The 21,569-nt window shown below is 36.7% G+C and overlaps 2 protein-coding genes across 2 annotated transcripts in view; one reads left to right on the top strand and one right to left on the bottom strand.

Annotated features, from left to right (window-relative positions):
- The window catches only part of COL24A1 (collagen type XXIV alpha 1 chain), a 368,814-nt gene that overhangs the window by 243,621 nt on the left and 103,624 nt on the right, over positions 1–21,569 (top strand). Inside the window, exons 32-36 of the mRNA XM_032642687.1 lie at positions 1,464–1,517; positions 5,851–5,904; positions 6,315–6,368; positions 7,702–7,755; positions 7,912–8,019. Coding sequence (XP_032498578.1) covers positions 1,464–1,517; positions 5,851–5,904; positions 6,315–6,368; positions 7,702–7,755; positions 7,912–8,019 — 324 coding nt within the window. The remainder of the gene's footprint in view (positions 1–1,463; positions 1,518–5,850; positions 5,905–6,314; positions 6,369–7,701; positions 7,756–7,911; positions 8,020–21,569) is intronic.
- LOC116758658 (proteasome subunit alpha type-3-like) lies at positions 9,774–12,242 on the bottom strand. Its single transcript, XM_032641671.1, has 3 exons — positions 12,053–12,242; positions 11,585–11,834; positions 9,774–9,816 (listed from the first exon to the last, which is right to left on the bottom strand). The coding sequence occupies exons 1-3, from the start codon at positions 12,240–12,242 to the stop codon at positions 9,774–9,776; spliced, it is 483 nt and encodes a 160-aa protein (XP_032497562.1).

The following is a 21,569-nucleotide window of genomic DNA, read 5'->3' as shown; positions in this document are numbered from 1 at the left end:
AGTGGTTAGGAGTCTGCCTGCCAATGCAGGGGACGCGGGTTCAAGCGCTGGTCCAGGAGGATCCCACATGCTGCGGAGCAAATGGGCCTGTACGCTGCAGCTACTGAGCCTGCGCTCTAGAACCCGCGAGCCATGACTGCTGAGGCCCGTGCACCTGGAGCCTGTGCGCCTAGAGCCCGTGCTCTGCAACAAGAGAAGCCACCACAATAAGAAGCCCGTGCACCACAACGAAGAGTGGCCCTTGCTTACCACAGCTAGAGAAAAGCCTGAGCGCAGCAACGAAGACCCAACACAGCCAAAAATAAAATAAATTAATTAAAAGAAAACAGATAAGTTTTATAAGTATGCTCCCACAAAAGAACTATAAGGAAATATGCAAGTATATTTACAGTGTCATCTCTGTATGGTAGGATTATGGATTATTTACTTAATCTGGGGTTTTTTGTACTTTCAATACTTTTCAAATATTTTTAAATGAACATTAATGTAACAACTTAGAAAAAGTTTAAGATAACAGCCATACCACAATTTTTCCCCATTAACACATTTTTTTTTAAGTGAGGTATTCACAAATTGTGATGGAGTACAAACTCATAGAATTTTAACTATCTTGTTATATTCTGAATCTTAAAAAAAACACCTTTATACTGTCTTTCCAGAAAGACCAAAATATCCAAACAGCTTCTTTAGATGGCTGGGCAAATAGCATTAAATTTTAGTTTCTAAATAAGTGTTAATCTATCTAGAGTAATTCTAGACAGTTAAATGGGTTCACACACTAAGATCCTTTAGGTTTAGCAATTTAATGTTCAGGCCATAAGCTAATTATTCAGTGTTTGTTTACTTATAATTACACTATTCAGTATTACAGGGGAAAAGATTTCCGTAAAGGTCCCACATACATTTTATTGCACCTTAATGATTATCCCATGCAAACATTGTTACATTTATTCATATGAAACAGAGGAATTGTTCAACTGGACTCACTACTATGATAAAGTATGACATTAAGCAAACTCAAGCATATTTTTATTTCATTGGAAACCATATATTTGCTTCTTTAAAAATGCTGTTTTGTTTGTCATATGTTTTTCAGGAATATTAAGTGGATCTATAATTGTCCTACCGATTAAATAAGATAACTCTGAAAGCCCTTAGCGCTCTATTTCATAATTATTAGATGCTTGATAAATGTTTATTGAATGAATGAGTGAATTAGGGAATGAAAGAATGAAAGGCACCGTCCTTTCTTTCCTTTTCTTTTGAATACAAACAAAGCTTAATATTAGTAACAAAAAAAAGATGAATCAACTAAAGATTTAATTTTGTTTATACAGAGAATAAAGTAATACATTGATAAATGTATTATGCGTTATATTACATATGATATAATTATATGCATATGTTAATTGTAATATAGAGTACATTTTAATTCTCACATCCTAAATTTTGTTTTAATATAGGGACCACGAGGACTGCAAGGTGATGCTGGACCTCCTGGAGAAATGGGTGCTGAGGTAATTTTTCTTGGGGCTCTTTCTTGTTAGTTCATCAATACTCAATACTTTTTGTAAGACTCCTCTTAAGGTTAAGTTGATATCTTAGGTATATATATTTTGAAGAATAATTTTATAGTGTTTTGTTTCATATTCAGGAAATCAAACCTAAAATTCTGTTAAAACCAGGGATGACTGTTGTATGAACCTAATTTTATGCATATAAAATTCCCTTAACAGTTCATTTAAATGACAGAACAAAAAGTGAATAAAACTTTCCCTTCACTGATTTAGAGTTAACTTTGATAACCCTTCACTCCATTATAGAAGAATATTGAAAAGTGACTCTTATTCAAGATATATTTTAGAATAATAAAGCATACTTGTTATAATTATAAAATCCAATTACTTCATTTCTTTTGTTTGTTAACTTTAGTGCTAAAAAATTAGGCATAAATTCTCTCCTCCCTTGGCTTCTGTGAAACTGCTCCCTCTTGATTCTGCTTTTTACCTTCTGATTAGCCTCAGTCTTGATGAGAAGCTGTCCTTCCTCTTCCTCAGCTTACAATCATATTATCACATAGACTTTAATTACCAGTATTATTCTGATAGCTCTAGCTTGATAGCTCTAACTCATGCCTCTCTCCTTGGGGCTCCAGTTATTGATTTCCTGTTGTCTTTTATGTATGCACCTAGGTATCCCACAAACATCTCAAATTCAAAATATCTAAACCAAACCCATCGCTTTCCCACTGTTATTCCTCTTTTTATTCTCATCTCACTGAAAGATATCCCTTATGCCCAGTAACCCCAAACTGAGAGTCATCCTAGACTCCCCTTCCTTCAATCAGCTCTTTTCCCTTTGAATAAGCTGCCACTAATGTCTCACCTCCATCCTTTCCTTTCCGTCCCCATTGCCGGTGCTCCAGTCCTCTGCTCTAATTCCATGTCTCCTCCAACTGCCATTATTCCTTAGCTACTTGTGGCCAGTTTACCTTTGTCATATCATTCTTGTCCTTGAAATTTTTCAATGGCTCTCATAGCCTTTAATAAAATGCCAATTTCTTAAGATGATAATGTTCTGCATTGTTTAATGTCTGCAGACCTTTTCAACCACATTCCAATAGAACTTTTCTCCTCCTCTAATTCCATGATTATGCCATGCTTTCTTGCTGTGTACTGTGTATCCACTGGGAGTCCAACGGTGGCTGAGATATGGTCCCTGACTCCTTTAGCAGTTTATAATCTATTCCAGAAGATAATCATGTAAAAGCTCATTATACTTCTGTTAGACCCAATGATGGAGACATTCACAGGGCATTATAAAAGTACAGCAATGGGTATGTAACCTTACCTGGATAAGGGGAAAAAGAAGACTTGTCTGTGTTGAGGCAGGGGGAGGGTAATGAGTTTTAAGGAATGAGTATGAGTTAGCCATATGAAAAGAGGGAATAAGGATATGGCGATTCCAGAAAAAGGGGTAGTATGAGTAGGAACATGCAAACATGAGGCCGTATGGATTCTTTGATGCTTAAAGTCAAAACAAGGAGTGATGATAGATGAAATTACAGAGAAATGGTTAGATCAAACGAAAAATCTTATATACTCTTTTAAGAAGCTTGAACTTTTCATCTTACGGGCTACAGTAAGTCATTGTGAGGTAGGCATAGGGTAGTGATAAAGTCAGATTTGTATTTTTGGAAGATCATTTTAGTAGTCTCAGGGAAGATGTATTTGAGAAGACAAGAGTGCAGACATATATACCTTCTAAAAGGCTGTTGCATTCAACTAGTTATGAAACAATGGAGGTCCGAACTAAAGTAGTCAGCATAAGTAAGAAGGGGATGTATTTGAGAAATGTTTGTTACATAAATTCTGGAGAACCTGCATATTTGTGGGATATGGAAAATAAATGGGAAAGAGAAGTCAAAAATTATTTCCAGATTTCAACAGGATGGATGGCAATATCGTTTCCTGAGACAAGAAAAGAAGAATGTTAGTCATAATCTGCTACTCTGCCCAAGGTAAATGGTTAACAGGTAGCAGACCCTGGCTTTGAATCCACATCTGATTCAAAAGCCAATGCTGAAAACCTGTACTATGCCACATCCATCCTCTGAGTCTAAAAAAGCAGAGGAAAGTCATACCTCATAACTTGAAAAAAAATTTTTAATAGGGTAGGAGACAAGAATCTGTCATGATAAGGAGTAGGGGTTGAACATATTTTCTATTGAGGAAAATATGCTGGTTTAGAATAGTGGTTGAGGATAATGGAAGAGGGAAATAACTAAAGACATGTAAAAGCAGATATACCTTATTAAAAGTAAAACTGAAGTAGGAGACTTTGAATTTGCATTATATTAATAATGATGATGTTAATACTAGGTAACAACTTCAGAGAACTTTCTATGTTCCTAGCAGTATTTATGTACTTTACCATATTAATGAATTCTCACAATACCCCATGAGGTAATGCAATTATCCTCATTCTGCAGATGAGGAAATTAAGCCATGAAATGGTTAAGCAACTTGTTCAAGAGCAATAGCTGTGCAATAGTAGTGCAATAGCAATAGTAGTGGTAGAGCCCGCATTTAAATTTAGGCAGTCTCTCTCTGCAACCCATTCTCTTAGTCACTATGCCTCTCAATATGTAATGAAGCCACTTTGCACAAGAGTGTAATTTTTCCATTGATGTTCAACTGGGAATAGAAATGGAGAAGGCAATTTAAAGTGCTAATCCAGGATTGGCATAAGAAAAGAGATACCACAGAGATCAGAAGATCAACTATTGGATTTAGCCTAAGAATAAAAGAAGCCGAGAGGAGCTGACAGATTGGGTGAAACTGGGGAATAGACGAGGTCTAGGGAATTAAAAGCAGTTTTGATGTGGAAGAAGTCCTGAGAGAGTTGGAATTCTCGCTTGAGAGATAATTTTAACCTTAGGTTAGGATATTAAATTCTATCATTTCTGAGGCAGAGCAGAAACTCAGGCAGTCTCACTTCGTAGTCCTTCCTCTTAAGTACTGTAATACACTGCCTCTTATAACAGTAAAGTCACAAAGGTAACCAACAGAAAATTTTAAATAATATAACTATTTAAAAATTGGTGAAATGATGGTAAAATGGAGGGAGTTTTAAGGGAACTAAACTTTTAGCAAGGTAATACATCAAGAATTAGAGGTAGATTTCTTGGTTATAGAAATAACCATAAAGAGAACTAAAAACAAATTGTTTTATAAAGTAGTTGCCTCTGAGGAATGGGGCTGGGGCTTTTCATTATAAGTCCATCTGTACTATTATGCCTGTATAGCTTTCATTTTGGAAAAAGCAAAGCGAGTCTGGATTGTGGAAGCTGGGTCAAAATGGAAAATTGAACTTCTCATCTAAAATACTGTAACAACATAAGAGATATTTTAATCGCTAATAATTATTAGGAAGGTTATCACCCATGGATCAGAACTATTGAGGAATCCCTGGAAGACAGAAAGCAAACAGGAAACTTCTGGTCAAGATAGTATCATAGGTTAATGGCTTTAAACTACCCCTCTACTCTGAAAACATGGGGATTATAGAATGCATATGTATGTATTTATAATTGTGTGTGTATAAGTACACATACATACATACACACATATAGAGTAAGAGAAGAGAGTGAGGAAGCAGAGAAGGGAGAGGCAGGCAGAGTATTCTCAACAACAAGATAAATGTCTCCAAGAGAAAAAATAAATAAAACAATACAACAGCAATTATAGGAGCTCGAAGCTTATAACTAGCCAGAGGTTGCAAGAAGTTATATGTTTTCAAAATAAAAGCTTCAACCAAAATCTTCCCAACTGGACCCACCCATGAAAGGGGCGTGGGAAAAAATGCCGTATATATGTATATATATAATTCATATCTTCTTTGTGTGATATATTTTATAAAACCAATAAAGAAAATGGAATTTTTTTCAAGAAGTGTATTCCAAGAGGGATCAACATAAATAGATAGGAAGAATAAAAAGTGAAAAACACAAGAGAATAGTAAGGGTATGAGGGTAGAAAATTAGAAAAGGAAATGGGAAGTAGTTTGTCTTGACCAAAGATTAAAGGACGAGAGGAAGCGTTAGAAGAAACTGGTCTAAGCAGTCCTGATTTCTGTTGATGTTGTTTTAGCATTTGAACTGTTAAACGGTCCCAGAAATTATCTGGTCTTACGCCATGATGTTTATAAAGGAACAGCAAAAATCCTTTCCTGGACATAGATATCCCATCCTTGGGCTGAAAATTACTTCCATCTTCTTATGAGGTTGTTATTGCCTTTACGTTGGTGAAGGAATGTGTACAAACAATGTGTCAAATCATTCTATTCTAGGGAACTTCAGGTATTGAGGGAGAATCTGGTCTGCAAGGAGAGCCAGGTGCAAAGGTAACCTTCCTAAATAGTAAATGAGGTCTCTAAACTTTCACCATTGACTCCCCGATGTTTGCAATATTTTGGCAAACAGCCACCATCTTGGAAGCAGGTAAAGGACAGCAGATAAAAATGGAAAGTGTTCTCAAATGAGTCAGAATAAAATATTACTGAGAAAAAAATATTATTTGTCTCTATATATGCAGATAAGTATGTGTGTGTATATCTATACACACACATATATATATATACGGTTATATATGGGAGGGAATACAAATGAAAAAGCAAAATATTATAAATAAATTAATCTGAAGAAAAGGAAAAAATAGTGTTTTGGAACTCCTGTCTTCATGATATACCCTCCATAACTATTAGACATGCAGTTTTAGTAGAAAAGAGTTTAATCTTTCCCTTTGTTTCTTCAGGGAGATGTTGGACCTGCAGGCAGTGTTGGAGTGACTGGGGAGCCAGGGTTACGGGTACGTGCCTACTAGAAACCATTTTAATGCACTGGCCCTCCTATTTTAGAGACTCAAGACTCAGCCTAAAGACTTCAAAGATTGTATAATAAACTTTTCTGGTGCATTATAGAAAATGTTTGTCTTTATTTTATAATTTCAAAAGCTGCATGCTAAACCCTGTTCACATTGTAATTTAGTAGCATTGAGAGTCCTAACCACACACAACCTTTTTCTCAGAATCAGATGTACTCAGCAGAATCCTTGCCAAATGTGTGGAGTCACTGTGATTGTCACTAATGTTAGCATGAAGAAGAAATTCACAAATACTAGTGATCAACTCTCATGCTATTTCCGGACCTAACAAGACAGACAGACATTGAAATTTAATTTGTGTTTAGAAAAACAGCAACAAAAAACTAGAGTCATGCAAAGTTAACAAGATTCAAAGAAATAATTGTAGATTTTTGTAGACAAAAACAATTGTAGATAATTGTGATGAGGTAGCTTACAGAAGTTATTCTAATATAGACAGTGGTTAATTTAAGCTGTGGTAAGTTTTTTTTCCAAGATAACAGGGACCAAGATAATTTTAAGAGACATTTGTTTACTAAAAGGTAAAGTTGGGAGATGTATTTTGCATTCGATTTCTTTCTTGTTCATTTTCCCCTTTTTTTCAAGGGGGTGGGAAGTATGAGGTCAGGGTAATGGAAGTGTCAGCAGTTGGAGCAATGAGCAACTGTGAAGACACACTGATTAATTTACTTGTAAATAGTTCAGGTGGCACGAGAGCCAGTACTTCTTTAATAGCTTCATAAATTGTGGCTCTACATTTCTACAAGTTCTGTGTCTAGAAGACAACTTCCAAATATACCAGGGCCTTGACAGTCACCTCTTCTCTGTAAGGGAGAAAATACAGACCTTAAAAATCCGGTACACTAATTTTAACTGAATTAAGTTGTATTAATCCATGTAAATTAAGAAAAGCAAGATACTATAATTTTATGAAATTCAGTATTTACAGTCTTTGAACTAAGAAACATAGGTATAGCTGTCTAAATATGCAAAGCTACCAAATGAATATATATTACCTTTAATTATCTAAAAGTTATTAATATTCTGAGACCATCTTGTGTTTGAATTTACAGTGCTATGACTCTTTAAATCATCTTCAGAGTTATTCCAGGCAAATTAAATCATGTTCATTATACTTTCAAATACTCCTTATAAATAAAGTAGAAGTAGGAATAAATGTATATAAACCTGCTACTTCTATAGATACCAGGGGCAAAAAAATAAATTTAGATAAATGATTTAGCGAAATAATAAATCTTACATTTCTGCTACCAAATAGGGTGAACCAGGAGCTGCTGGAGAAGAAGGTCTCCAGGGTAAAGATGGAATAAAGGTAAATTATACTTTTAACATTATGATTAAGGTAGATGTTTTTGAGAAATCTTTCAAATATTAAACGTAATTTTTTATGTGCCAACAAAAATCTCTTATTGCGTGGCATAATTATTTTACTACTTTCCCTTTCTCAAAAATTTTTACTGTGTTATAGGGGAACCCAGGAAGAAGGGGACTTCCTGGAGAGGATGGAGAAAAAGGAGAGACAGGCTTACCAGGGACCACAGGGCCCCTGGGTGGACCAGGTGTAATGGGTCCTCCGGTGAGTACTGCTGGGTTCAATACTCAGTGAACTCAGTCCTCTACACACCCACACCCCCACACACAAGTGTGAGCCATACACACACATTCTTGTCTCCCTTATATGTCCATTTGGTATTTGAAGGTATGGAACTATGGCTTGAGTAAAGAACAAACCAGGGACTGATTATCAGCCTTCCTAACATCCAAGGAAAAAAGATACTTTTCCCATGTGTCACACATGCTATTGAACTTCTTCATTTTTTTCTCACTTTATTGCGACGTAATTGACATGTATTATATGTTATATAAGTTTACAGTGCATGACCTGTTGATTTGTTGTGCATAAATATTGCTAAATGATTCCCATAATAAGTTTAGTTAGCACATCTATCACCTCACACAGTTGCCTTTTTGTGTGTGTGGTGAGAATTTTTAAGAGTTACTGTCTTAGCATCTTTCAAGTACACAATGCGGTGTTGTTAACTATAGTCACCATGCTGTACATTAGATCTCCAGAACTTATTCATCTTATAACTGGAAATTTGTACCCTTTGACCACCTTCACCTATTTTCCCCATCTCTTCACCCCTGACAACACCAAACAACTCTGTTTCTATGAGTTCTTATGAGTTTCGTTAGGTAACACATATTCATGAGATCATACAGTATTTGTGTTTCTCTGACTTATTTCACAAGCAAAATGCTTTCAAGGTCTATCCATGTTGTTTCAAATGGCAGAATTTCCTTCTGATTATGACTGAATAATATTACATTGTATACATAGAGAACATATATATGTGTGTGTATATGATCACATTTTTTCAAATATTAGTTGACCTTATATGCATGGGTTTATCTCTGGGCTCTTGATTCTGTTCTTTTGGTCTATATGTCTGTTTTAATGCTGGTACCATACTGTTTTGGTTAATATAGTTTTGTATTGATAAAGTCTGAAATTAGGAAGTGTGATGCCTCCAGCCTTGTTCTTCTTTCTCAAGATTGTTTTAGCTATTTGGTGTCTTTTATGGTTCCATGAAAATTTTAGAATTGCTTTTTTCTATTTTGATAAAAAAAAACTGCCTGGAATCTTGATTGGGATTATACTGAATCTATAGATTGCTTTGGATAGTATGGACATTTTAACAATATGTGAAAATGAGATTTTTTCCACTTATTTGTATTTTCTTGAGTTTCTTTCATCAGTGTCTTCTAGTTTTCAGTGTATAGATATTTTACCTCCTGGGTTATATTTATTCTAAGTATTTTATTGATTTTGATACTACTGTAAATGGGGTTATTTTCTTTATTTCTTTTTCAGATAATTTGTTGTTAGTGTGTGGAAATATGACTGGGTTTTAGTAGGTTGATTTTGTATCCTGCAACTTTATTGAAATCATTTATTAATGCTAACAGTTTTGTGGTACAGTCTTCAGAGTTTTCTGTATATTAAGATGTCACCTGCAAATAGACATGGTTTTACTTCTGTTTTACTTCTTCCTTTCTAACTTGGATGCCTTTTATTTCTTTTTCTTGCCCAATTGCTCAAGCTTGGACTTCCAGTCACACTTGCCATGTTCCTGATCTTGGAGGAAAAGCTTTTTTTGAGTATGATGTTAGCTGTGAGTTTTTCATATATGACTTTTATTATGTGACTTCTATACCCAATTTGTTGAGACATTTTATAATGAAAGGTTGTTGAATTTTTTCCAGGCCTTTTCTGCATCTATTCAGATGATCGTATGTTTTTTTCTTTAATTCTGGGAATGTGGTACATCACATTGACTGATTTGCAGATTTTTGAGTCATCTTTGCATACCTGGAATAAATCCCACTTGATCATGGTGTATGGTCCTTTTAATATGCTATTGAATTCAGTTTGCTAGTATCTTGTTGAGAATTTTTGCATCTCTATTTGTCAGGGATATTGGCTGGCCTGAATTTTTTTTTCTTGTAGTATCCTTATCTGGCTTGGCATCAGAGTAATGCTGGCCTTGTAAAATGTCTTTGGGTATATTCCTTCTTCAAAATTTTGGGAAAATTTGAGAAAGTTTAGCATTAATTCTTCTTTAAATGTTTGATATGATTCAGCAGTAAAACCATTTGGTCCTGGGCTTTTCTTTGTTGAGAGGTTTTTCACTACTGATTCAATCTCCTTATTCATTGGTCTTTATAGATTTTCTATTTCTTCATGATTCAGTCTTGGTAGGTAGTATCTTTCTATTTCTCCATTTCTTCTAGGTTTTCAATTTGCTGGCAAATAATTGTATGTAGTAGTCTCTTATGATCCTTTTTCTTTTTGTGGTATCCTTTATGTCTCCTCTTTCATTTCTAACTTTGAGTCCTCTCTCTCGGTGAGTTTGGCTAAAGGTTTGTCAATTTTTTTTATCATTTTTTTTCTGACAGTTCAGATAATATTATTTTTCATATTGTTAAGTCCATAAGCTTTATTTTTTAACATCTTTATTGGCATATAATTGCTTTACAATGGTGTGTTAGTTTCTGACGTATAACAAAGTGAATCAGCTATACATATACATATATCCCCATATCTCCTCCCTCTTCCATCTCCCTTCCACCCTCCCTATCCCACCCCTCTAGGTGGTCACAAAGCACCGAGCTGACCTCCCTGTGCTATGTGGCTGCTTCCCACTAGCTATCTATTTTACATTTGGTAGTGTATATTTGTCCATGCCACTCTCTCACTTTGTCACAGCTTACCCTTCCCCCTCCCCGTGTCCTCAAGTCCATTCTCTACATCTGCATCTTTATTCCCATCCTGCCCCTAGGTTCTTCAGAACCATTTTTTTTTTTAGATTTCATATATATGTATTAACATATGGTATTTGTTTCTCTCTTTCTGACTTACTTCACTCTGTATAACAGACTCTAGGTCCATCCGCCTCACTTCAAATAACTCAATTTCGTTTCTTTTAATGGCTGAGTAATATTCCATTGTATATATGTGCCACATCTTCTTTATCCATTCATCTGTCGATGGACACTTAGGTTGCTTCCATGTCCTGGCTATTGTAAATACAGATGCAAAAATAGTTCTAAAAGGGAAGTTCATAGTGATAAATTCCACATTAGAAAAAGGGAAAGGGCTTCTCTGGTGGCGCAGTGGTTGCGAGTCTGCCTGCCAATGCAGGGGACACGGGTTCGAGCCCTGGTCTGGGAGGATCCCACATACCGCGGAGCGACTAGCCCCGTGAGCCCTAATTGCTGAGCCTGCGCGTCTGGAGCCTGTGCTCCGCAACAGGAGAGGCCGCGATAGTGAGAGGCCCGCGCACCACGATGAGGAGTGGCCCCCACTTGCCGCAGCTGGAGAGAGCCCTCGCACGGAAACGAAGAGCCAACACAGCCATAAATAAATTAATTAATATTAAAAAAAAAAAGAAAAAGAAAAAGGGAAAGACCTCAAATAAGTAACCTAACTTTACTCTTCAAGGAAGTGGAAAAAGAAGAACAAAATAAGGCCAAAGTTAGCAAGAAGGAAGTGATAAAGATTAGAGCAGGAATAAGTGAAATAGAGGATAGGAAAACAATAGAAAAAATTAATGAGTTGGTTTTTAAAAATGATAAACATTGGAAGTTGTACACCATCATTCACACTGTAAGACCCTAACATGAAACTGTAGCCAAAAGGTCTAACAGCACTGTAGAGTGTATATGCATGTACATACATGGCCACTCTGTCTGCAAGATGCTTTAGTGGAATGTTAGATCTAAAGTTGGAAGCCTCTTCTCTTGCAATGTCTGCTAAAGAACAAGCATCTGCCAACAAACCTACTACTGCCATTCCAACATGTCGATCAACATTAAAAAGTCGTTTGTGGACTTCCCTGGTGGCGCAGTGGTTGAGAGTCCGCCTGCCGATGCAGGGGACACGGGTTCATGCCTGGTCCGGGAAGATCCCACATGCTGTGGAGCGGCTGGGCCCGTGAGCCATGGCTGCTGAGCCTGCACGTCTGAAGCCTGTGCTCCACAACGGGAGAGGCCACAGCAGTGAGAGGCCCGTGTACCGCAAAAAAAAAAAAAAAAAAGTCGTTTGTTAGCACCTTCTTCATAAAATTTAGAAAGGACTAATTTTTCTACCCCAAAGACAGCACCATCTTTACATCTGATTCCAATAGCTGTACTACTATTTTCCACAGGCTTCATAGCATACTCAACGTGAAAAACTCTCCCATCAGGAGAGAATGTAGAGACTGACAGGTCATACCCAGTGCCAGTTGAGCTCATCGTGCTAAAACCACTGGGACACCTAGGGCTTCAGGGTCTGAGGCATATTTTTTAATTTCCATATATTTGTGAGTTTTACAACTTTTCTCTCCTGTTGTTGATTTCTAGTTTCATACCATTGTGGCTGGAAAGTTACTTGATATAATTTCTATCTAACTGTATTTATAGAGACTTGTATTGTGGCCTTACATATGATCTATCTACAGAAATGTTCCATGTGAACATTTTTTGAGAAGAATGTGTATTCTGCTACTGTTGGATGGAATGTTCTTTATATGTCCATTACGTCTGTTTGGCCTGTAGTGTTGTTCAAATCTTCTGTTTCCTTATTAATTTTCTGTCTGGAAGATGTAGCCATTTTAGAGAGTAGGATATTAAAGTCCCCAAACAAGATAGTATTGCTGCTTATTTCTCCTTTTATTTCTGTTAGTATTTACTTTATATATTTAGATACTCCAAAGTTTGGCACATAAATATTTATAATTATTATATGTTATCAATTAATTGACCCATTTATCATTATTAATGACCTTCCTTATCTCTTGTGACTGTTTTCAGCTTAAAATCTATTTTATCTGATATAAGTATAGCTATCCCTGCTTTCTTTTGGTTACCATTTGCTTGAAATATCTTTCCTCATCCCTTCCCTCTCAGTCTTTGTGTGTCCTTCAAGCTTAAGTGAGCCTCCTGTAGGCAGCATATAGCTGGGTCTCTTTTTTTAAATCCTTTTAGCCATTCTGTCTTTTGATTGGATAAGTTAATCCATTTACAATTAAAGTAATTATTGATAAGTAAGGACTTCCTATTGCCATTGTGCTCATTGTTTGCTGATTCTTTTACAGACTCTTACTTCATTGCTTCCTCACTTGCCCTTTTCCTTTGTGATTTTTGGACTTTTGTAGCAGTGTGCCTTGAATCCTTTATCATAATCTTGTGTATCTACTACATGTTTTTCCTTTGTGGCTCACATAAAATACATTACAATTCTAGCACCATAGTTTAAGCAGATAAAACTTAACTTTGATATCCTACAGAAACTTTATGTGTTTACTTGCTTCTCCCCCCTCACATTTTAGGTTACTGATGTTACAGTTTAATCTTTTTGTATTCTTTATCCAATAACAAATTATTGTAGTTATGGTTATTTTTGTTGTTTTTTTTGTTTATGTTTTTGTTTTCTAAAATAATGGGTTCATTGAGATGTAATTCACATATACCATAAAATTCACATGTTTAAAGTGTACAATTTAGTGGTTTATACTACATTCACAAAGTTGTGCAATCGTTACGACTGTCTAATTCCAGAACATTTTCATCATGCCAGAAACAAACCCTGTACCCACTACCAGTCATTCCCCATTCTCCCCTTCCCCTACCCTCTGGCAACCACTAATTTACTCTCTGTCTCTGTAGATTTTCCTATTCTGGACTATGATTAACTTTTTGAAGTGTAAAAAAGAATTCTTTCTTTCTTTTTTTACAACCCACCCCCCGCCGCTTTCCCCCCTTGGTGTCCATACATGTTCTCTACATCTGTGTCTCAATTTCTGCCCTGCAACCGGCTCACCTGTCCATTTTTCTAGGTTCCACATATATTCATTAATATACAATATTTGTTTTTCTCTTTCTGACTTACTTCACTCTGTATGACAATCTCTAGATCCATCCATGTCTCTACAAATGACCCAATTTTGTTCCTTTTTATGGCTGAATAATATTCCATTGTATATACGTACCACATCTTCTTTATCCATTCATCTGTCAATGGGCATTTAGGTTGTTTCCATTACCTGGCTATTGTAAATAGTGCCGCAATGAACATTGGGGTGCATGTGTCTTTTTTTTTTAATTTATTTTTTTATACAGGTTATTATTAGTCATCCATTTTATACACATCAGTGTATACATGTCAATCCCAATCTCCCAATTCATCACACCACAACCCCCCACCCCCGCTGCTTTTCACATGTGTCTTTTTGAATTATGGTTTTCCGAGGGTATATGTCCAGTAGTGAGATTGCTGGATCATATGGTAGTTCTATTTTTAGTTCTTTAAGGAACCTCCATACTGTTCTCCATAGTGGCTGTATCAATTTACACTCCCAACAGTGCAAGAGGGTTCCCTTTTCCCCACACCCTCTCCAGTATTTGTTGTTTGTAGATTTTCTGATGATGCCCATTCTAACTGGTGTGAGGTGATACCTCATTGTAGTTTTCATCTGCATTTCTCTAATAATTAGTGATGCTGAGCAGCTCTTCATGTGCTTCTTGACCATCTGTATGTCTTCTTTGGAGAAATGTCTGTTTAGGTCTGCTGCCCATTTTTGGATTGGGTTGTTTGCTTTTTTTAATATTGAGCAGCATGAGCTGTTTATATATTTTGGAAATTAATCCTTTGTTGATTCGTTTGCAAATATTTTCTCCCATTTTGAGGGTTGTTTTTTCATCTTGTTTACGGTTTCCTTTGCTGTGCAACAGCTTTGAAGTTTCATTAGGTCCCATTTGTTTATTTTTCTTTTTATTTCCATTACTCTAGGAGGTGGATCAAAAAAGATCTTGTGGTGACTTATGTCAAAGAGTGTTCTTCCTATGTTTTCCTCTAAGAGTTTTATAGTGTCTGGTCTTACATTTAGGTCTCTAATCCATTTTGAGTTTATTTTTGTGTATGGTGATAGGGAGTGTTCTAATGTCATTCTTTTACATATAGCTGTCCAGTTTTCCCAGCACCACTTGTTGAAGAGACTGTCTTTCCTCCATTGTATATCCTTGCCTCCTTTGTCATAGATTAGTTGACCATAGGTGTGTGGGTTTATCTCTGGGCTTTCTATCTTGTTCCATTGATCTGTGTTTCTGTTTTTGTGCCAGTACTATATTGTCTTCATTACTGTAGCTCTGTAGTATAGTCTGAAATCAGGGAGTCAGATTCCTCCAGCTCCGTTTTTTTCACTCAAGACTGCTTTAGCTATTTGGGGTCTTTTATGTCTCCATACAAATTTTAAGATTTTTTGTTCTAGTTCTGTAAAAAATGCCATTGGTAATTTAATAGGGATTGCATTAAATCTGTAGATTGCTTTGGGTAGTATAGTCACTTTCACAATATTGATTCTTCCAATCCAAGAACCTGGTATATCTCTCCATCTGTTGGTATCATCTTTAATTTCTTTCATTAGTGTCATAGTTTTCTGCATACAGGTCTTTTGTCTCCCTAGGTAAGTTTATTCCTAGGTATTTTATTCTTTTTGTTGCAGTGGTAAATGGGAGTGTTTCCTTAATTTCTCTTTCAGATTTTTCATCATTAGTGTATAAGAATACAAGAGATTTCTGTGCATTAATTTTGTATCCTGCAACATTACCAAATTCATTGATTAGCTCTAGTAGTTTTCTGGTGGCGTCTTTAGGATTCTCTCTATGTAGTATCATGTCATCTGCAAACAGTTACAGTTTTACTTCTTCTTTTCCAAATTGTATCCATTTTATTTCTTTTTCTTCTCTGATTGCCGTGGCTAGGACTTGCAAAACTATGTTGAACAGTAGGGGTGAGAGTGGACATCCTTGTCATGTTCCTGATCTTAGAGGAAATGCTTTCAGTTTTTCACCATTGAGAATGATGTTTGCTATGAGTTTGTCATATATGGCCTTTATTATGTTGAGCTAGATTCCCTCTATGCCCAAATGTGAGAATTTTTATCATAAATGGGTGTTGCATTTTGTCAAAAGCTTTTTCTGCATCTACTGAGATGATCATATGGTTTTCCTTCTTCAGTTTGTTAATATGGTGTATCACATTGATTGATTTGCATATATTGAAAAATCCTAGTATGCCTGGGGTAAACCCCACTTGATCATGGTGTATGATCCTTTTAATGTGTTGTTGGATTCTGTTTGCTACTATTTTCTAGAGGATTTTTGCATCTATATTCATCAGTGATATTGTTGTGTAATTTTCTTTTTTTGTAGTATCTTTGTCTGGTTTTGGTATCAGGGTGATGGTGGCCTCATAGAATGAGTTTGGGAGTGTTCCTTCCTCTGCAAATTTTTGGAAGAGTTTGAGAAGGATGGGTGTTAGCTCTTCTCTAAATGTTTGATAGAATTCACCTGTGAAGCCATCTGGTCCTGGATTTTTGTTTGTTGGAAGATTCTTAATCACAGTTTCAATTTCATGACTTGTGATTGTTCTGTTCATATTTTCTGTTTCTTCCTGGTTCAGTCTTGGAAGGTTATATCTTTCTAAGAATCTGTCCATATCTTCCAAGTTGTCTATTTTATTGGCAGAGTGTTGATTGTAGTAGTCTCTTAGGATGCTTTGTATTTCTGCGGTCTGTTTAAACTTCTCCTTTTTCATTTCAATTTTATTGATTTGAGTCCTCTCCCTCTTATTCTTCATGAGTCTGGCTAATGGTTTATAAATTTTGTTTATCTTCTCAAAGAACCGGCTTTAAGTTCTGTTGATCTTTGCTTTTGTTTTCTTTGTTTCTATTTCATTTATTTCTGCTCTGATCTTTATGATTTCTTTCCTTCTGCTAACTTTGGGTTTTGTTTGTTCTTATTTCTCTAGTTCCTTTACGAGTAAGGTTAGATTGTTTATTTGAGATTTTTCTTGTTTCTTGAGGTAGGCTTGTATAGCTGTAAACTTCCCTCTTAGAACTGCTTTTGCCACATCCCAAAGGTTTTGGATCATCGTGTTTTCATTGTCATTTGTCTCTAGGTATTTGATTTCCTCTTTGATTTCTTCAGTTATCTCTTGGTTTAGTAATATATTGTTTAGCCTCCATGTGTTTGTATTTTTTACAGATCTTCTCTTGTAATTGATTTCTATTCTCATAGCCTTGTGGTCAGAAAAGATGCTTGGTATGATTTCAATTTTCTTAAATTTACTGAGGCTTGATTTGTGACCCAAGATGTGATCTATCCTGGAGAATGATCTGTGCAGACTTGAGAAGAAAGTGTAATCTGCTGTTTTTGGATGGAATGTCTTATAAATATCAATTAAATCTCTCTGCTGTTGTGTCATTTAACACTTGTGTTTCCTTATTAATTTTCTGTTTGGACCAATCTGTCCATTGGTTTGAGTGACGTGTTAAAGTCCCCCACTATTATTGTGTTATTGTCGATTTCCTCTTTTAGAGATGTTAGCTGTTGCCTTATGTATTGAGGTGCTCCTATGTTGGGTGCATATATATTTATAATTGTTATATCTTCTTCTTGGATTGATCCCTTGATCATTATATAGTGTCCTTCCTTGTCTCTTGTAACATTTTAAAGTCTATTATATCTGATATGAGTATTACTACTCCAGCTTTCTTTTGATTTCCATTTGCATGGAATATCTTTTTCCATCCCCTCACTTTCAGTCTGTATGTGTCCCTAGGTCTGAAGTGGGTCTCTTGTAGACAGCATTTATATATAGGTCTTGTTTTTGTATCCATTCAGCAAGCCTGTGTCTTTTAGTTGGAGCATTTAATCCATTCACGTTTAAGGTAATTATCCATATGTATGTTCCTGTTACCATTTTCTTAATTTTTTGGGGTTTGTTTTTATAGGGTCTTTTCTTCTCTTGTGTTTCCTACTTAGAGAAGTACCTTTAGCATTTGTTGTAGAGCTGGTTTGGTGGTGTTGAATTCTGTTAGCCTTTGCCTGTCTGTAAAGCTTTTGATTTCTCCATCGAATCTGCATGAGATCCTTGCTGTGTAGAGTAATCTTGGTTGTAGTTTCTTCCCTTTCATCACAAACTTTAAGTGTATCATGCCACTCCCTTCTGGCTTGTAGAGTTTCTGCTGAGAAATCAGCTGCTAACCTTATGGGAGTTCCCTTGTATGTTATTTGTCATTTTTCCCTTGCTGCTTTCAATAATTTTTCTTTGTCTTTAATTTTTGCCAATTTGATTACTGTGTGTCTAGGCATGTTTCTCCTTGGGTTTATCCTGTATGGGATTCTCTGCGCTTCCTGGACTTGGGTGGCTATTTCCTTTCCCATGTTAGGGAAGTTTTCGACTATAATCTCTTCAGATATTTTCTTGGGTCCTTTCTCTCTCTCTTCTCCTTCTGGGACCTGTATAATGCAAATATTGTTGCATTCAATGTTGTACCAGAAGCCTCTTAGACTTTCTTCATTTCTTTTCATTCTTTTTTCTTTATTCTGTTCCACAGCAGTGAATTCCACCATTCTGTCTTCCAGGTCACTTATCTGTTCTTCTGCCTCAGTTATTCTGCTATTGATTCCTTCTAGTGTATTTTTCACTTCAGTTATTGTATTGTTCATCTCTATTTGTTTGTTCTTTAATTTTTCTAGATCTTTGTTAAATATTTCTTGCATCTTCTTGATCTTTGCCTCCATTCTTTTTCCGAGGTCCTGGATCATCTTCACTATCATTATTCTGAATTCTTTTTCTGGTAGGTTGTCTATCTCCACTTCATTTAGTTGTTTTTCTGGGGTTTTATCTTGTTCCTTCATCTGGTACATAGCCCTCTGCCTTTTCATCTTGTCTATCTTTCTGTGAATGTGTTTTTTGTTCCACAGGCTGCAGGATTGTAGTTCTTTTTGCTTCTGCATCTGCCCTCTGGTGGATGAGGCTATCTAAGTGGTTTGTGCAAGTTTCCTGATAGGGGGGACTGGTGGTGGGTGGTGCTGGCTGTTGCTCTGGTGGTCAGAGCTCAGAAAAACTTTAATCCACTTGTCTGCTGATGGGTGGGGCTTGGTCCCCTCCCTGTTGGTTGTTTGGCCTGAGGCAACCCAACACTACACCTACCCAGGCTCTTTGGTGGGGCTAATGATGGACTCTGGGAGGGCTCATGCCAAGGAGTACTTCCTAGAACTTCTGCTGCCAGTGTCCTTGTCTTTGCGGTGAGCCACAGGCACCCCCCACCTCTGCAGGAGACCCTCCAACACAAGCAGGTAGGTCTGGTTCAGTTTCTGTTGGGGGGTCACTACTCCTTCCCCTGGGTCCCGATGTGCACACTACTTTGTGTGTGCCCTCCAAGAGTGGAGTCTGTTTCCCCCTGTCCTGTCTAAGTCCTGCAATCAAATCCCACTAGCCTTCAAATCTGATTTTCTAGGAATTCCGACTCCCGTTGCCGGACCCCCAGGTTCGGACGCCTGATGTGGGGCTCAGAACCTTCACTCCAGTGGGTGGACTTCTGTGGTATAAGTGTTCTCCAGTTTGTGAGTCACCCGCACAGAAGTTATGGTATTTGATTTTATTGTGATTGCGCCCCTCCTACCATCTCATTGTGGCTTCTCCTTTGTCTTTGGATGTGGGGTATCGTTTTTGCTGAGTTCCAGTGTCTTCCTGTCGATGACTGTTCAGCAGTTGGTTGTGATTCCGGTGTTCTCACAAGAGGGAGTGAGAACACGTCCTTCTACTCCACCATCTTGAACCAATCCCGTTATGGTTATTTTTAATAAACTTGTTTTTTAACCTTTTAACTAGAATTGTAAGTGATTTATGTACCACCATTACAATATTAGAGAATCTGGCTTTGAATATATATCTACCTTTAGTGGGGAGTTTCACACATTTATATGTTTTTACAATGTTATATTGTTATATTTCAGCTTCAAAAATGCCCTTTAGCATTTTTTGTAAGGCAGATTTAGTGGTGATAAACCCTTCAGCTTTTGTTTGTTTGGAAAAGTGTTTATCATGCCTTTATTCCTGAAGGACAGCTTTTTTGGGTATAGTGTTCTTGGTTAACAGGTTCTTTTTTTTCCTTTCCATATTTTGAAGATGTTAGTCCATTCTCTCCTGGTCTGCAAAATTTCTGCTGAGAAACCTACTTATAGTATTATTTAGGCTCCGTTATGTAATGAGTCACATTTCTCTTACTACTTTTAAAATTATCTCTTTGTTTTGACAATATAGTTACTGTCATCCCTCAGTATCCATAGGGGATTGGTTGCAGGACCCCCACAGGTACCAAAATCTGCACATGCTTAAGTCCCTTACATAAAATGGCATAGTATTTGCATATAACCTACATACATTCTCTCATATACTTTAAATCACCTCTAGATTACTTACAATCTTAATATAATATAAATGCAATGTAAATAGTTTTAAATACAGTATAAATGCTGTGTAAACCAGTGTCAGTTCATGGCAAGTTCATGTTTTGTTTTGGAACTTTCTGGAATTTTTTTGGTAACATTTTTGATCCACAGTTGTTTGACTCTGCAGTTGTGGAACCCGCAGATACTGAAGGCTGACTATAATGTGTCTCAAAGTGACCTTTTTTGGGTTTAACCTGTTTGGGATTTTTGACCCTCAAAAATCTGGACGTCTATTTCTCTCCCCAAGTTTAGGACATTTTCAGCCATTATATCTTTAAGTAGTCTTTCTGCTCTTTTCTTTTTATTCTCCCAGTATTCACACAATATTGTTTTATTTCACACAGTCCCTTAAGTATCATAGTCTTTTCTTCATTCTTTTTCATCCTTTTTTCTTTTTGTTCCTTGGGATAATTTCAAATGACTTATCTTTGAGTTCACTGATTCTTCTGCTTGGTCAAGTCTGCTTTTGAAACTCTGTTGAGTTCTTCAGTTCAATCTTTATCTCTAGGATTTTTGTTTTATTTATTCACATGGTTTCTATTTCTTTGTTGAACTTCTCGTTTTGTTCATGCATTGTTTTTCTAATTTCATTTAGTTATCTGTGTGTTCTTGAAGTTCACTGAACTTCCTTAAGAGGATTATTCTGAATTCTTTGTTAGGTAGTTCATAGATTTCCATTTCTTTAGTGTCAGTTATTGAAGCTTTATTAGTTTCTTTTGGTCTTGTCATGTTTACCTGATTCTTTATGCTCATAGTATCTTTGCATTGGTATTTACACATTTGAATAAGTGGTCTCCTCTTCCAGACTTTACAGGTTTGTTTTGGCAGGGAAAGGCCTTCACTAGTCGGCTTTGCTTAGGGGGAACTGGACGGATCAGCTTGTAGCATTTGTGGACATACACAGCTTGCTATTGAGGTCTCCAGTTTGGTGAGGTTCCTACCCATGTTCTGAGGCAAGGGGAGAGTTGCCACTGGCTAGTCTCTGCAGTTGGGTTGGCCAGCTGGCTAGGCTCCACATTGTAGTGGGACCACTAACTAGGCATCCTCGTTGGGTAGGGGTGCTGGCTGGACTTCACAGTCAGATGGGGCCATTAGCTGGGTTCTGTAGTTACCTCTGGTAGGATATGGTCTCAGGCTGTGTTCCCTGGAAGGACAGTAGCACTTGTTGGATTCTGCAGTTGGGCAAGGCCTCACGTTGTACTCTCTAACCGGATGTGGCCCTGGCAGGACTCCATGTTCTGGTGGGGCCACTGACATGGTTTCACTGTTGAATGGAGTTAC

Source organism: Phocoena sinus, chromosome 1, assembly GCF_008692025.1.
Source record: "Phocoena sinus isolate mPhoSin1 chromosome 1, mPhoSin1.pri, whole genome shotgun sequence".
In the NCBI taxonomy this organism is placed as follows: Eukaryota; Metazoa; Chordata; class Mammalia; order Artiodactyla; family Phocoenidae; genus Phocoena; species Phocoena sinus.
This window is presented reverse-complemented; position numbering and strand designations above follow the sequence as displayed.

Excerpts from the sequence above, each read along its gene's own strand:
- LOC116758658 (XM_032641671.1), bottom strand. The coding sequence starts at position 12,242 with ATGAGCTCAACTGGCACTGGGTATGACCTGTCAGTCTCTACATTCTCT. Across the intron at positions 11,835-12,052 it reads ATTTTATGAAGAAGGTGCTA|ACAAACGACTTTTTAATGTT; the intron begins ACAAACGACTTT and ends CCAGGGAAGTCC. Across the intron at positions 9,817-11,584 it reads GATGGTGTACAACTTCCAAT|GTATGCAAAGATGACTCAAA; the intron begins GTTTATCATTTT and ends GATTTATTCCAG.